This window comes from Chiloscyllium plagiosum, chromosome 7 (assembly GCF_004010195.1).
Source record: "Chiloscyllium plagiosum isolate BGI_BamShark_2017 chromosome 7, ASM401019v2, whole genome shotgun sequence".
Taxonomy (NCBI): domain Eukaryota; kingdom Metazoa; phylum Chordata; class Chondrichthyes; order Orectolobiformes; family Hemiscylliidae; genus Chiloscyllium; species Chiloscyllium plagiosum.
The window spans coordinates 20726083-20739092 of NC_057716.1; the positions used below are offsets into that span (position 1 = coordinate 20726083).

The window sequence follows — 13010 nt, forward strand, 5'->3', positions numbered from 1 at the left end:
CTTTTTCCCCGGGTACAATAGAGTGTTACAAGGGGACATAAATTTAAGGTGAAAGGTGGAAGGTATAGGGGGGATGTCAGGGGTGGGTTCTTTACCCAGAGAGTGGTGTGGGCATGGAATGCGCTGCCTGTGGGAGTGGTAGAGTCAGAATCTTTGGTGACCTTTAAGCGGCAATTGGATAGGTACATGGATGGGTGCTTAATCAAGGACAAATGTTCGGCACAACATCGTGGGCCGAAGGGCCTGTTCTGTGCTGTATTGTTCTATGTTCTATTACAGTCAGTGACATCCCTTTAAAGTGTGGGAAACGGCAGCCAACGTGCTCACTGCGAACAATAGCCCACACACATTACTGAGGTGATAATCAAATTACCTGCATTGGTCATGTTGGTTGAGGAGTAAATGTTGGCCAGGAAACCCGGGGAGCCTTACTGCTGTTTTGCGAATAGTGTCTTGGATAGAAACATACAAGGAGGCCATTCAGCCTGTCGAGCTTGTTCCATCATTCAATATTATCATGTGTGATCTAGTGGTGGTTTTAGCTTTCTTCTGTAATCTGCAACTCCCCGCCCCCCTCCACCTCATAACCCTCGATTCCCTTGTCTATCAAACATCTAATTCATCTTGGAATAAGACTTTGATGACCCAGCCTCTCTTGCTATCTGAGGAAGTGAATTCCACACATTAATGACCCTCTAGAGAAAACATGATCTTTAATACCATCTTAAAAAGGAGACGCCTTCTTCTTAAACAATGTCCCCCCATGCCTAGTCTCCCTCACAAATGGAAAAAAACCTTCCTACTTCCACTCGAACAAAGACCCTCGGAATAAGATTACCACTCATTCTTCTAAATGCCAGTGGATACAGGCCCAAACTGCTCAACCTCTCTTCACGGCATAAGCCCTTCATCCCAGGAATGAGTGGAGTGAACCTTCTTTGAACTGCTTCTAATGTAATTACATCCTTTTCCAAATCCGGAAGCCAAAATTGTACACTGTATTCCAGACTGGGCTTCGTCAATACCCTGTACAGTTACAGTAATACTTCACTACTTTTAACATTTAGCTTTCTCTGCAGCAAACAGCGTCATTCCAATCGCCTTCCTAATCACTCGCTGTACCACCCAAACTACTTGTTATACCTCACTGGGCGAATGTGTTGGAAATCGAGCCCTTCTAGGCTACTTCTGGATTTGTCATGAAAGTTAAAGATCCTTAAGACCATAAGATACCAGAACAGAAGTAGTCATGATTTGTAGATACCGGTGTTGGACTGGGGCATATAAAGTTAAAAATCACGCAACCCCAGGTTATAGTCCAACAGGTTTAATTGGAAGCACACTAGCTTTCGGAGCGCTGCTCCTTCATCAGGTGGCAGTGAAGGACACAACTGTAAGGCACAGAATTTATAGCAAAAGTTTACAGTGTGATGTCAACTTGATGTCTGTGTCGATATGTGCGATCTTCTTGGAGATCCTCTCCACTTGAAGCCGGCAGTTAGTGGTGTCGATAGTATGTTGTGAGCAGAAGTGGGCTGTTCAGTCTATTGAGTCTGCTGTGCTGTTCACTGAGATCCCTGTAAGGGTGTAAAATTGTCTAGTTTATCTGTCTTTCACACCCAGGTTGACCAGGTTTCTGTACTTGGAGAAAGTGAGGACTGCAGATGCTGGAGATCAGAGCTGAAAATGTGTTGCTGGAAAAGTGCAGCAGGTCAGGCAGCATCCAAGGAATTCCTGAAGAAGGGCTCATGCCCGAAACGTCAATTCTCCTGCTCCTTGGATGCTGCCTGACCTGCTGCACTTTTCCAGCAACACATTTTCAGGTTTCTGTACTTAACAAGAATGATGATTTATTACAATTAAATATATTCTAGCTACAGGTAATGAACAGTCGACATATGGCTGTTGAGTTAAGGCTCACCCTACATACACAAACAGAAAACAAAGCTGGGTGTAATGGATGGGGGGAAAGACTGGGAGGGTGGTTCAGTGGTTCCTATCCACAGGGTTCCCTCAGACAATACTGCTGGCTTGTCAGGGTTCCCTCAGACAATACTGCTGGCTTGTCAGGATTTAAAGCTCCTTGACCTTCTTTCTGCAGGTCCTTTCCCTTACTTGCAGGAGGCCCAGGGGTGAATGATTCACAACTTAACAAGTCCTTGACTTATCAGCTTAGAAAAGGAAATCTCAGGTACAGCAGCTGCTGAGGGGAGGCTAGTGGGGAGACTACAGCTCCTTCCTTTCTGAAGTTTTGATGATATCTGCTCAAACGCTCCCCAGGAGAATTGACAATGACACAGGTCACCATTTTCCAGACCAATCAGCGAATTGCTTCCAGCCGAATCGCCATTCAGACACACCCCTGGTTCCAGCTCATCTGGAACTAAACACTACTGCCCACCCCCACTACCCCCGTCTCCCCCCCAAACGACATCAGTCTTTTTCAATTTTAGTTCACAATCAAAATTACAGAAAAATAAAAAAGATACAATTTTGACAGGACCTGTTGAGTTCATGTACCAGATACCTCTCTTTCTCTTCATTTAAATAATATGCTGCTTCTCTTTCTGCCAATTGGACAATTTCACACTTCCCCATATTTATAATTCATTACTTAGTTTAATATTAACGTGGGTCTGGAATTACGTGTAGGGCTGAAGCAGAGGCGATTTTGCAACAATTGCCAATAGTTTCATGATTACCATGACTGAGATTAGTCTTCCATTCCAGATTTATCTATTTGTTGAATTTAAGTTTCATCATCTGCAATGATGGGATTTGAAACCACATCCCATGAGCAATGTTAAAGAGCACACACAACACCAGGTTATAGTCCAACAGGTTTACTGGAAGCACTAGCTTTCGGAGCGCTGCTCCTTCATCAGGTGGTTGTGGAGTATAAGATCATAAGACACAGAATTTATAGCAAAAGTTTACAGTGCGATGTAACTGAAACTATATATTGATGGAAAATCAACATTTCGGGCAGGAGACCTTCATCAGCCTTGACCTGCTGTGCTTTTCCAGCACCACTCTAATCTTGACTCTGATCTCCAGCATCTGCAGTCCTCACTTTCGCCTTGGGGTGTGTGTGTGTGTGTGTGTGTAGTGTGACACGAACCCAAGGTCCCGGTTGAGGTCATTCCCATGGGTACTGAACTTGGTTATCAGCCTCTGCTTGGCCACTTTGCGTTGTTGCCTGTCCCGAAGTCCACCTTAGAGGATTGTCACCCGAAGGTCCGAGGTCAAATGTTCTGGACCACTGAAGTGTCCTCCGACTGGAGGGGAACACTCCTGCCTGGCAATTGTTGTGCGGTGCCCATTCATCCGTTGCCATAGCCTTTGCTCGGTTTCCCCAATATACCATGCCTGAGGGCATCCTTGCCTGCAGCGTAGGAGATAGATAATGTTGGCTGAGTCACATGAGTAGCTGCCATGTACACGGTGGGAGGTGTCCCCACGTGTAATGGTGGTATCCATGTATGGTGTTTATTTACATATGAAAGACCTGAAACCAACATGGTCATTTTAAAAGATGAGAGACGTAACAAACAATACAGTTATTTTCCAATATATAATTTCAGTTACACCACACTGTAAACTTTTCCTGTAAATTCTGCGTCTTGCGATCTTATTCTCCACAATTACCTGATGAAGGAGCAGCGCTCCGAAAGGTAGTGCTTCCACATAAACCTGTTGGACTATAACCTGGTGTTGTGTGATTTTTTTTTAACTTTGTCCACCCCAGTCCAACACCGGCATCTCCAAACCCAAGAGCGATAGCCTGGATTACTGATCCAGTGATATTACCATTGTGCCACCAGCTCCTCCTAATGCAGAGGTTAAGTCAGGCCCCTTTTTCGGTCTATCTAAGTGGACAGATGAAGCCTCAGTTTAAGATCCCACCCAAAAGACAGCACTCCCTCCACACTGGCAGTGAAATCAGAATCCCTACAGTGTGGAAGCAGGCCATTCAACTCTTCAAGTCCACACCAACCCTCTGAAGAGCATCCCACCCAAACCCACCCCATCTCTGTGACCCTGCATTTCCCATGACTAATCCACCTAAGCTGCACACCCCTTCACACTGTGGACAACTTAGCATGGCCAGTCCACCTAACCTGCACATCTTTGGGGACTGTGGGAGGAAACCGGAGCACCCAGAGGAAACCCACACCGACACTGGTAGAATGTGCAAACTCCACATCGACAGTGGAATCGAACCTGGGTCCCCTGGCATTGTGAGAGAGCTGTGCTAACCACTGAGCCACCATGCCACCTTTGAAAGGGCCTTAACTGCAGCATAAGAGTGATGCCCACTGAGGCATGGCTGACACTTAAGGCAGCAAGCCTCATCATATAAGACCCATTGTTGTTGCTGTCTCCTCCTCTGTTCCTTTTGAATTTTCCTCGTTTACTAATCGTTTGAAGAGGGTATTACCTGCAAGAAGAAGCGTCTGGGGAGCCGTTTGTACTTGCAAACATGCTGGAGAAAATTGACTGTGAACATCATATCGGTCCAGTGCAGTGTTCTGAGAGAAAAGCGCTTCATAGTTTGTCCTCACCCAGCCCACCACACCCTCACTCACCCGGCAGGAAGATCTGCCGAATCCATTTTCCCAGTAATGACGACAGCCCCTGGGCTGGACTAGCTGCCTCACTGGGTTTACACAGTGTGCAGGTGTGGGTGAGTTCACAAAACAGACTCTCCGAGGACAAAGAAGGTCTTTTGGCCCTCTGCACCAGGACAGACCCTGCTGTCTTGATATTGCAACATCTTGGCACTATCTGAGCCTTAGCCATCCTTCCTTTGACAACCTGTTCCAGCTGTCAGTGTAATGTCTTCCAGCTGTTGAAACACAAATGATGTAAAAGCTATGGAAGAAGATGTTTTTGCGAGCGACAAAAAAAACAATGTTCCCTTTAAGGGTTCCGAGTGAGGATGTTGACCTCACTACATTTCTGGGAAATGGTTGCTGTGGTTTCTCCGTTTTGTTTTTCCTGTGTGTGGAAGTGCAGCTACGCTTCTGGACTCTGAGCAGGATGTGCTAAAACCAAAATGAATCAGAAGGTTTATCATCAGATTTATAACTCTTCGAGAAACCCAGTGGTTCAGAATGGCAGGTGATTAACCTGTGCATTCTTTGGTTGCCTGAATTTGTATGAACCACTGAGTCCAGAAGAAACCACATCCTCCAATAAATCCTATTTTTCGAACATGGAATTGGATAGCACAGATGGAGGCCATTTGACCCATTGTCTCTGTGCCAGCTCTTTGGTCCCACTCCCCTGTTATTTTCCAACAGACGTCTTAATTCTTTCCTTTTGAAGTAAATAATCTAATGAATCCTGTTTTGAAAGTCACAATTCCAACTTCTGCCATTCTGTAAACAGAATTCTCACTATCTCCTCATCTGTGGTTGCTGGCTGGTTTCTTCCTTGTTTATCCCTTCAAAGCCCCTCATTACCCCAAACAGCTCGATTTAAGTCTCATTTTAACCCTCTCTGCTTGTAAGGAGAATAGTTCCAGCTTCTCCAGTTCCCCCCCCACACCATTGAAGCGACTCATTCCTGTGGCTGGAGATCATCTCCAAAGCCTTGCCATGCTTCCTGGGTCGTGCTGCCTTGTGTGTTCACCCACAGCGCTGTGTAGTGCACCAATACTCCCAGTACATCTGTGGGATAGCTCGAACCGTCTGCACGTGAGGTGATCTCTTGACTGCGACGGTTCCGATTGGTTCTGTGTGATCTTGCGGCCTTCTTGTTGGAAAGCATCTGCTTTTTATCCCCCTCAACTTGGACCTTGGGCCTCCCGAGAATAAGCAATGTGATTGGTGTCCAGGAGGCTCGGATGGAAAAACGATCAGTGGGCAGTGTTTGTTTAGCCTCTGTCCTGTCACGTGCACGTCGCCCGCTTGCAATAAGGCAGTGCTTTTGAAGGAATTAATGTTGATGTTGCATTGGCTGCACCCAGACTACCAGTGTCACACACTGTCTGTGGGTTGGAGGTGTGCAGTTCTACACCAGCTTTCAGAGGGAGCAGATGTCTCTGTACTAGTTCACTATGAGCCTGACAGTGGCTCAGTGGTTAGCACTGTTGCCTCACAGCCCCAGGAACCCAGGTTTGATTCCACCTTTGGGTGACTGTGTGGAGTTTGTACATTCTTCCAGCGTCTGTGTAGGTTTCTTCCCACAATCCAAAGATGTGCAGTTTTGGCGGATTGGCCAAGCTAAATTCCCATCGTGTCCAGGGATGTGAGGGTTAGCCATGGTAAGAACTCCATGCAGGGCTGTGGAGATGGGGTGAGGGTGTTGGGTGCGATTCTCTTCAGACAGTCGGTGTAGACACAATAGGCTAAATGGCTTCTTTCTGCACTGTAGTAATTTTATCGGGCTTAGAATAGTAGTGATTCTTTTATGTGTACTTCCAATATATTGTCTAGAATACTGTCAGACTTCAGCTAGAGAGCATCAAGCCTATGTCATGTCACATATTCAACATTCATAGTTGAAACAAATTTTGGAACCATATTAAACTATATAGTCCTGATTTTACAGGATTCTTTTGAATTCCTGCATGTGCTTGGAGTGCAGGTTCATAGCTCCTTCAAAGTGCAGTCGCAGGTAGATAGGATAGTGAAGAAGGCATTTAGTATGCTTTTCTTTATTGGTCAGAGCACTGAGTATAGACGTTGTGACTGTACAGGACATTGGTTAGGCCACTTCTGGAACATTGTGTGCCATTCTGGTCTCCTTCCTATCAGAAGGATGTTGTGAAACTTGAAAGGGTTCAGAAAAGATTTATAAGGATGTTGCCACGGTTGGGGTATTTGAGCTACAGGGAGAGGTTGAATAGGCTGGGGCTGTTTTCCCTGGAGTGTCGAAGGCTGAGGGGTGATTTCATAGAGGTTTATAAAATCATGAGGGGCATGGATAGGATAAATAGACAAAATATTTTCCTTGGGTTGGGGGAGTCTAGAGATAGAGGGCATGGGTTTAGGGTGAGAGGGGAAAGGTATAAGAGAGATCTATGGGGCAACTTTTTCACACAGAGGGTGGTACGTGTATGGAATGAGCTGCCAGAGGAAGTAGTGGAGGCTGGTACAATTGCAACATTTAAAAGGCATCTGGATGGGTACATGAATAGAAAGGGTTTGGAGGGATACGGGCCAAGGGCTGGCACATGGGACTAGATTAGGTTGGGATATCTGGTCGGCATGGACGTGTTGGACCGAAGGGTCTGTTTTGATTGCTGTACATCTCTATGACTATGACTATGACTACCTGACCAAATGTAGTCTCACTGTTTTGAACCTGCTTGCTGTCCAAGGACAGTGCCTTTGTGTAGATACTTTATGATGGTGTATCTTCTAACACTATTCACTAGTTACTGCCAAAGACAGAGGAACATTAGTAGCAGCAAACTAAAACAACTCTTACCCAGTACTACAAACTGACAAAGCTGACAAATCTAACAAGGTACCAGGAATCCTCCTTTGGGAAGTCCAGCATTGCCATTCTCTTATCGCACTTGATCTGAGCAGCTATGTGAGGCCATTTCAGAGATCAGGTAAGAGTCAACCCCATTGCTATGGGTCTGGAGTCACATGTAGACCAGACCAGGTAAGGATGGCAGATTTTCTTCCCGGAAGGATATTAATGAACCTGATGATAGTTGTCATGGACATCCAGCTTTATTGACCTCTAGATTATGAACCCTGTGACGTTTTACCACCATCTCTCCGAAAGCACATGGGATTGTACTATTTAAGGCTGGAGATGGGGTTTTGTTTTTGCTGTGATGATTGGATATCAGATCTTACCAGCACGTATCGGGAGACAGCATTGGAAAATTGCATTAATCAAGAGGGGATATTGATCTGATGGGAAGATTTGTAGGATGCAGTCTAGTGATTAGAGTAGAAAGCCCTACTAGTGTTTGGTAATTCTTTAGTAACCCTAAATTGTTGGACCTTAGTTAGTCCATAATAGAGTTTTTATCCAATGAGGTTCCCTCTTAAAGGTCTGTTTTGTTAAATGACCTGATGGAACTGAGTACCAGAGTCGAGTTTAGAATGGTGCTGGAAAAGCACAGCAGTTCAGGCAGCATCCAAGGAGCAGTAAAATCGACTTTTCGGGCAAAAGCCCTTCAGCAGGAATACCTGATGAAGGGCTTTTGCCCGAAAAGTTGATTTTACTGCTCGGTTGCTGCCTGAACTGCCGTACTTTTCCAGCACCACTCGAATCTAGACTCTGGTTTCCAGCATCTGCAGTCATTGTTTTTACCCGGAACTGAGTACCAGTCAACAGCACAGATTCAGCTATAGTCAGTGAAAAGGAAGAAAGGCTTGCATTTCTATAGCGCCTGCAGGCACTGGAAAGTGCTTTCATAGCCAATGAAGTACATGTGAAGTGTAGTCACTGTTGGAAATGTGACAGGCAATATGTCCTCAACAAACAACAATATACAGTGGCCAACTTGATCTCTTCTAGAGATGTTGGTTAAGAGATAAATATTAAATAAGACACAAGGAAAAATTCCTGTACTCTACTTCATTGATAGTGCCGTGGGCTCTTTCACATCCCCCAAGAGTTAAACATCTCATTCAACAGACATACCTCTGATAGTGCAGCAGTATGGCACTGAATGGTGAATATCAGTCAGGATGGTGTGTTTCTATACTCTGGGGTCAGATTTGAACCTGTAACCTTTCAGACAGATGGATGACAGACACCCAGAGCCAATGTCTTTAATTCATAACTGTGGATGTGATTTTTAAAAATCTGTTGTAACTCATGTGCTTTCTATCTTAGGGACCGAAGGGTGCCCAGGGAGATCCAGGCATGAAGGTAAGAATGCTAGAATGTTCTTTCCAACTCAAACGTGGAATGGGAGGGTGGGGGGGGGCGGGTGTGATTGAATGAGACTGACTAGCACTGTGTTGAAGAGTTTGAATTTATGTAGCCCTGTTCAAAACCTCAGGGCTTTCTGCAGTGTTTTATAGCCAGTGACGTGGCTTTGAAGTTTTAAAATGGAGGCGGCCTGGCAACTACACAGCAAGATCCCACAGACAACAGCATAATAATTAGACCACTTTCCTCAATGATGTCGGCCGAGGGATAAATGTCGACCAGGACAGTGTGGGATCTCCTCTGCTGTTCTTGAAGATGGTCGACCCACGAGTGCAGGCAGGGCCTCAGGCTCACGTGCTGTCTGAAAGGCCGTACCTCCGGCAGTGCGGCACTCCCTCAGAGCTGCAGTGGAGTGCCAGCTGGGCTTTGTGCTGATGTCCCTGGAGTGGGGTCTGAACCCGCAACCTCCCGATTCGTACGGGAGAGTGCTAACTGCTGAGTCACAGCTAACAGAAGTTCTATTGGACGGCATTGTAATCTCAAGGGAAGGAAATGTGATTTCAGTCCCAAAGCAGAGGAAATCTTCCTGCAGTACCACTACCCTGTCATTAGGGGGAACTTTCTCACAATTTGGAGTGAACATCAGTCAGGTGTCAGAACATGAACCAGAACCCATCTTATAAAGATACGACTTGTGCAGCACAGCTATTGTTTACTGTCATTTCCTTAAATTTAATTAGAAACCAACACTAAAGTGTAATATAAAGTGCAAACGTTTAACCCTGTGTGTGGTAAAAGCTCAGCATGTTTATTGTACATTCACCCCCTGAGGAGATAAATTATAATTGGGACATTGCAATGAGCTTGTACACAGAGATGTTGATGTCAGTGTAATGTGGACATTCCATCAATCTGAGCTAAGTGACACAGAGACATTAGCCTTGCTGCTTTATAAGAAATTCTGGCAGAGAAGAGCTGGGAAGATGAATCTATTCCCTTATGGTGTTCTGTATCTGTTGTTTGGCTGCATCTACTCATGTACTTCTGGCTGAAGATTTCCCTGCACATTTCATTGAACTGTGATAAAATTATACATTATGTAATTTTATGCAAGAAGCCTATCGAGAATCTTACAGCACAAAATGAGGCCATTTGGCCCATCAGGCAATTGCAAACCCTTAGGTAGAACTTTCCATTTAGTTTCACACATGTGGTCTCTCTGTATAACCCAGTGAAATGTGTAAATCGTGTGGTACTTGAATCTTAGTGAGAAGAGAGGTATTGGTGAAGCTTTTTCAGTTTATCAGGACAAATGCAAGAATACCACACCATCCTAGTATACACACTTGAAGTTTGGCATTCTTGTGTTGTCCAGATGAGTGCAAGATGAAAAACTTAAGCAAACATATTTTCCACTCCAATAAGATTTAAATGTACATATAAGTCTCTTTTGAATGTTATTGAATCTGCTTTCATTTCCTGCCATTGTAAACCATGTTAAAAATCACACAACACCAGGTTATAGTCCAACAGGTTTATTTGGAAGCACCAGCTTTGAAAGTGAGTATTTCCACATAAACCTGTTGGACTATAACCTGGTGTTGTGTGATTTAAACTTTGTCCACCCCAGCCCTACACCGGCTCCTCCAAATCATTGTAAATCATGTTAACTTGTCATATATAAAACAAAATCTTGATGTTTCCTCCTCTCTTTTTTTTTCACGTCACCTTAAACCTGTTTCCTCTAATTATTGACCATAAAAAGCATCTCCTAATTTTGAAGAGCCATTATTAAATATCTGCTGTCAGGTCTCAGTTTGTGGCTGTATTTTCACTGACCTGAAAGTCAAGCTCCTTTTGCACTCTGCGCTCCCTGGGTTTGTGGATGTTTTGTTCCTAGATCTCCAATAAATACACCTTTCAATTGGACCAAATGGAATGGCCTCTTTCAGGCCTGTCCCATTGGGTGTCTCGGAGTGGTGGACTCCAGCTAACATTCCCAATTGGGAATCTATTCAGTGTCCCACTCCATGAAGTGGAGAGCTGAGTTGGTGTGCTAGTGATCGTCTGCAACTTGTAGAGAAAACAAAACTTGTGTCAGGATCTATTCTTGGACCTCCCAGCTCCACCATAAGGCAACGTTTTCAAGGAGAATTTGCAGATGTGTTTATGCCCTGTGTAAACCTTTCCCTGGGTGTTGTCCACAGTGGTGCTCGGGGGGTAGGGGGGGTGGGGAGTGAACACCAGATGATGTGAATTAGAAGTAAGAGTGGGTAATTTGACCCCACTAGCCCCTTTACCATTCAGTGACAGTGAGACGTCTGTTTTTGGCCTCAGCTTCACTTTCCCCCGTAACCTTCTATCACCTTGACAGGCAAAAGTTGGTCAAACTCAGCCTTGAATATATGCTCATTAAATACCTCTCCTTGATGCTGCCTCTCCATTATAGAACAGTACAGCACCAAAACAGGCCCTTCGGCCCACAATGTTGTGCCGGGTTAAACCAGGTCCCTTCTGTCTGCACATGGTCCATACCCCTCCATTCCTTTCCTATTTGCGTGCTTAACTAAAAGTCTCTTAAACATCCCAATCATTCCTACCACTCTCTGTAAAACAATAAAATTGCCCCCCACATTGCCTTTGAACGTTCCCTCTCTCACCTGAAATGCATGCCTTCTATGTAGCATTAGCCTTCCTGTGAAGAATTGCTTCTTCTACCCAATGATTGGGCAGGGACAAAGGTTGCTGAGTTCTGAACATGTTTCTGGTTGCTTTCCTTTCCAGGGTGAGCCGGGCAGAGATGGAGTCGGATTGCCAGGTCCTCCTGGTCCTCCTGGAATTACCTACAGCGGTGGCAGTGTAAGCTCCTCAGTATCTGCTCTCTTTCTCTCTCTCTCTCTCCAACCCGAGGCCCGGATCACAACAACTAACCTGAAACTGAACCCCAAATGGCAGTACGATCGATAACTAGTCTCTGTTGTGATGTGAGAAGCAAGCTACCACAAAGAGCAACATGATGCTGAGCTTTTCTTTTGCTGTTGGTCAAGGAATTGATATTGCCTGGGACATCCGGCCTTTCTTAAGTATATCGCCATGGGAACGTTTATGCCCACTTGTGGTAATAGACATGCCCCTGATTGGAAAGATAGCAGCTCTGAGAGTGGGGCCATCCTTCAGCACTGCTCTAGAGTGCCAGGCTTGCTTTGAGTGTTCATGTTCCGCCACAACCTGCTGACTGAGAGATGTGCTGCTGATCTCAGCTAACTCCATAATTGTGAACTTTAAGCTGAAATAGCCATGGAAACAATCAGTGTCATTCCAAACTCATAAATCTTCATCAGGTTGTTTGGTGTTCAGTGGCCCTGCATTTAACTCCCTTCTCTAGGATAAATCGCCATTTTCTGCTATTGCTAACAGCAGTAATATAAAGTCAGCATGGGTTTGTGAAAAGGGAACTGACGTATGAGCGATCCACAGGAGTTGTTTGTGTATATAACTTGAAGAATAGATGAGGGAGGATCGGCGGATATGATGTATTTGGATTTCAAAGAAGGCTTTTGATAAGGTCATACATAAGAGGCCGAGGTCAAAATTAAAGCACATGGGATTGAGGATAATATAGTGGCATGGATTGAGAATTGGTTGACAGATCAAAACAGAGAGTGGGAATAAATAGGTGTTCTCCTGGTTGGCAGACAGTGACGAGTGGTTTATGACTATATACCTGGACAGACTAGATGCAGAGGAGATGTTTTCCCTCTTTGGGGAGTCTAGAGCCAGGGACCCAGTCTTAGGAAACGGGGGTAGGCCATTTAGGATTAAGCTGAGCAAACATTTCTTCGCTCAGGGTTGGTTATCTTGCGGAATTCACTACCACAGAAGGATGTGGAAGTCAGGTTTCTGAATATATCTGAAAAAAGAGTGAGGGAATGTTTCAGATATTAAAAGCACCAAAGGGGTATGTCAACGACGATAGGTAGAGGGTGACATGGTCATATTTAACAGTGGGATAGACTCAAAGGGCCAAATGGCCTAGTTTCTAAGTTTCTGCCCCTGCCACTGTTGAATGACCGTCGGTATCCAACATTAGGATATAAAGTTGGGTGTGTTGTGGGGTGTGTTGTTGGGGGGTGGGGCTTGGGGGATGTTGGGGGGGA

At 45.0% G+C, this 13010-nt stretch overlaps 1 protein-coding gene across 3 annotated transcripts in view; it reads left to right on the plus strand.

The window, feature by feature from the left end:
- The window catches only part of col18a1a (collagen type XVIII alpha 1 chain a), a 304262-nt gene that overhangs the window by 239295 nt on the left and 51957 nt on the right, over nt 1-13010 (plus strand). For all 3 annotated transcript variants that reach the window (XM_043693212.1, XM_043693211.1, XM_043693210.1), the window contains 2 exons: nt 8815-8850; nt 11638-11712. In XM_043693212.1, the coding sequence (XP_043549147.1) occupies nt 8815-8850; nt 11638-11712 (111 nt within the window). The remainder of the gene's footprint in view (nt 1-8814; nt 8851-11637; nt 11713-13010) is intronic.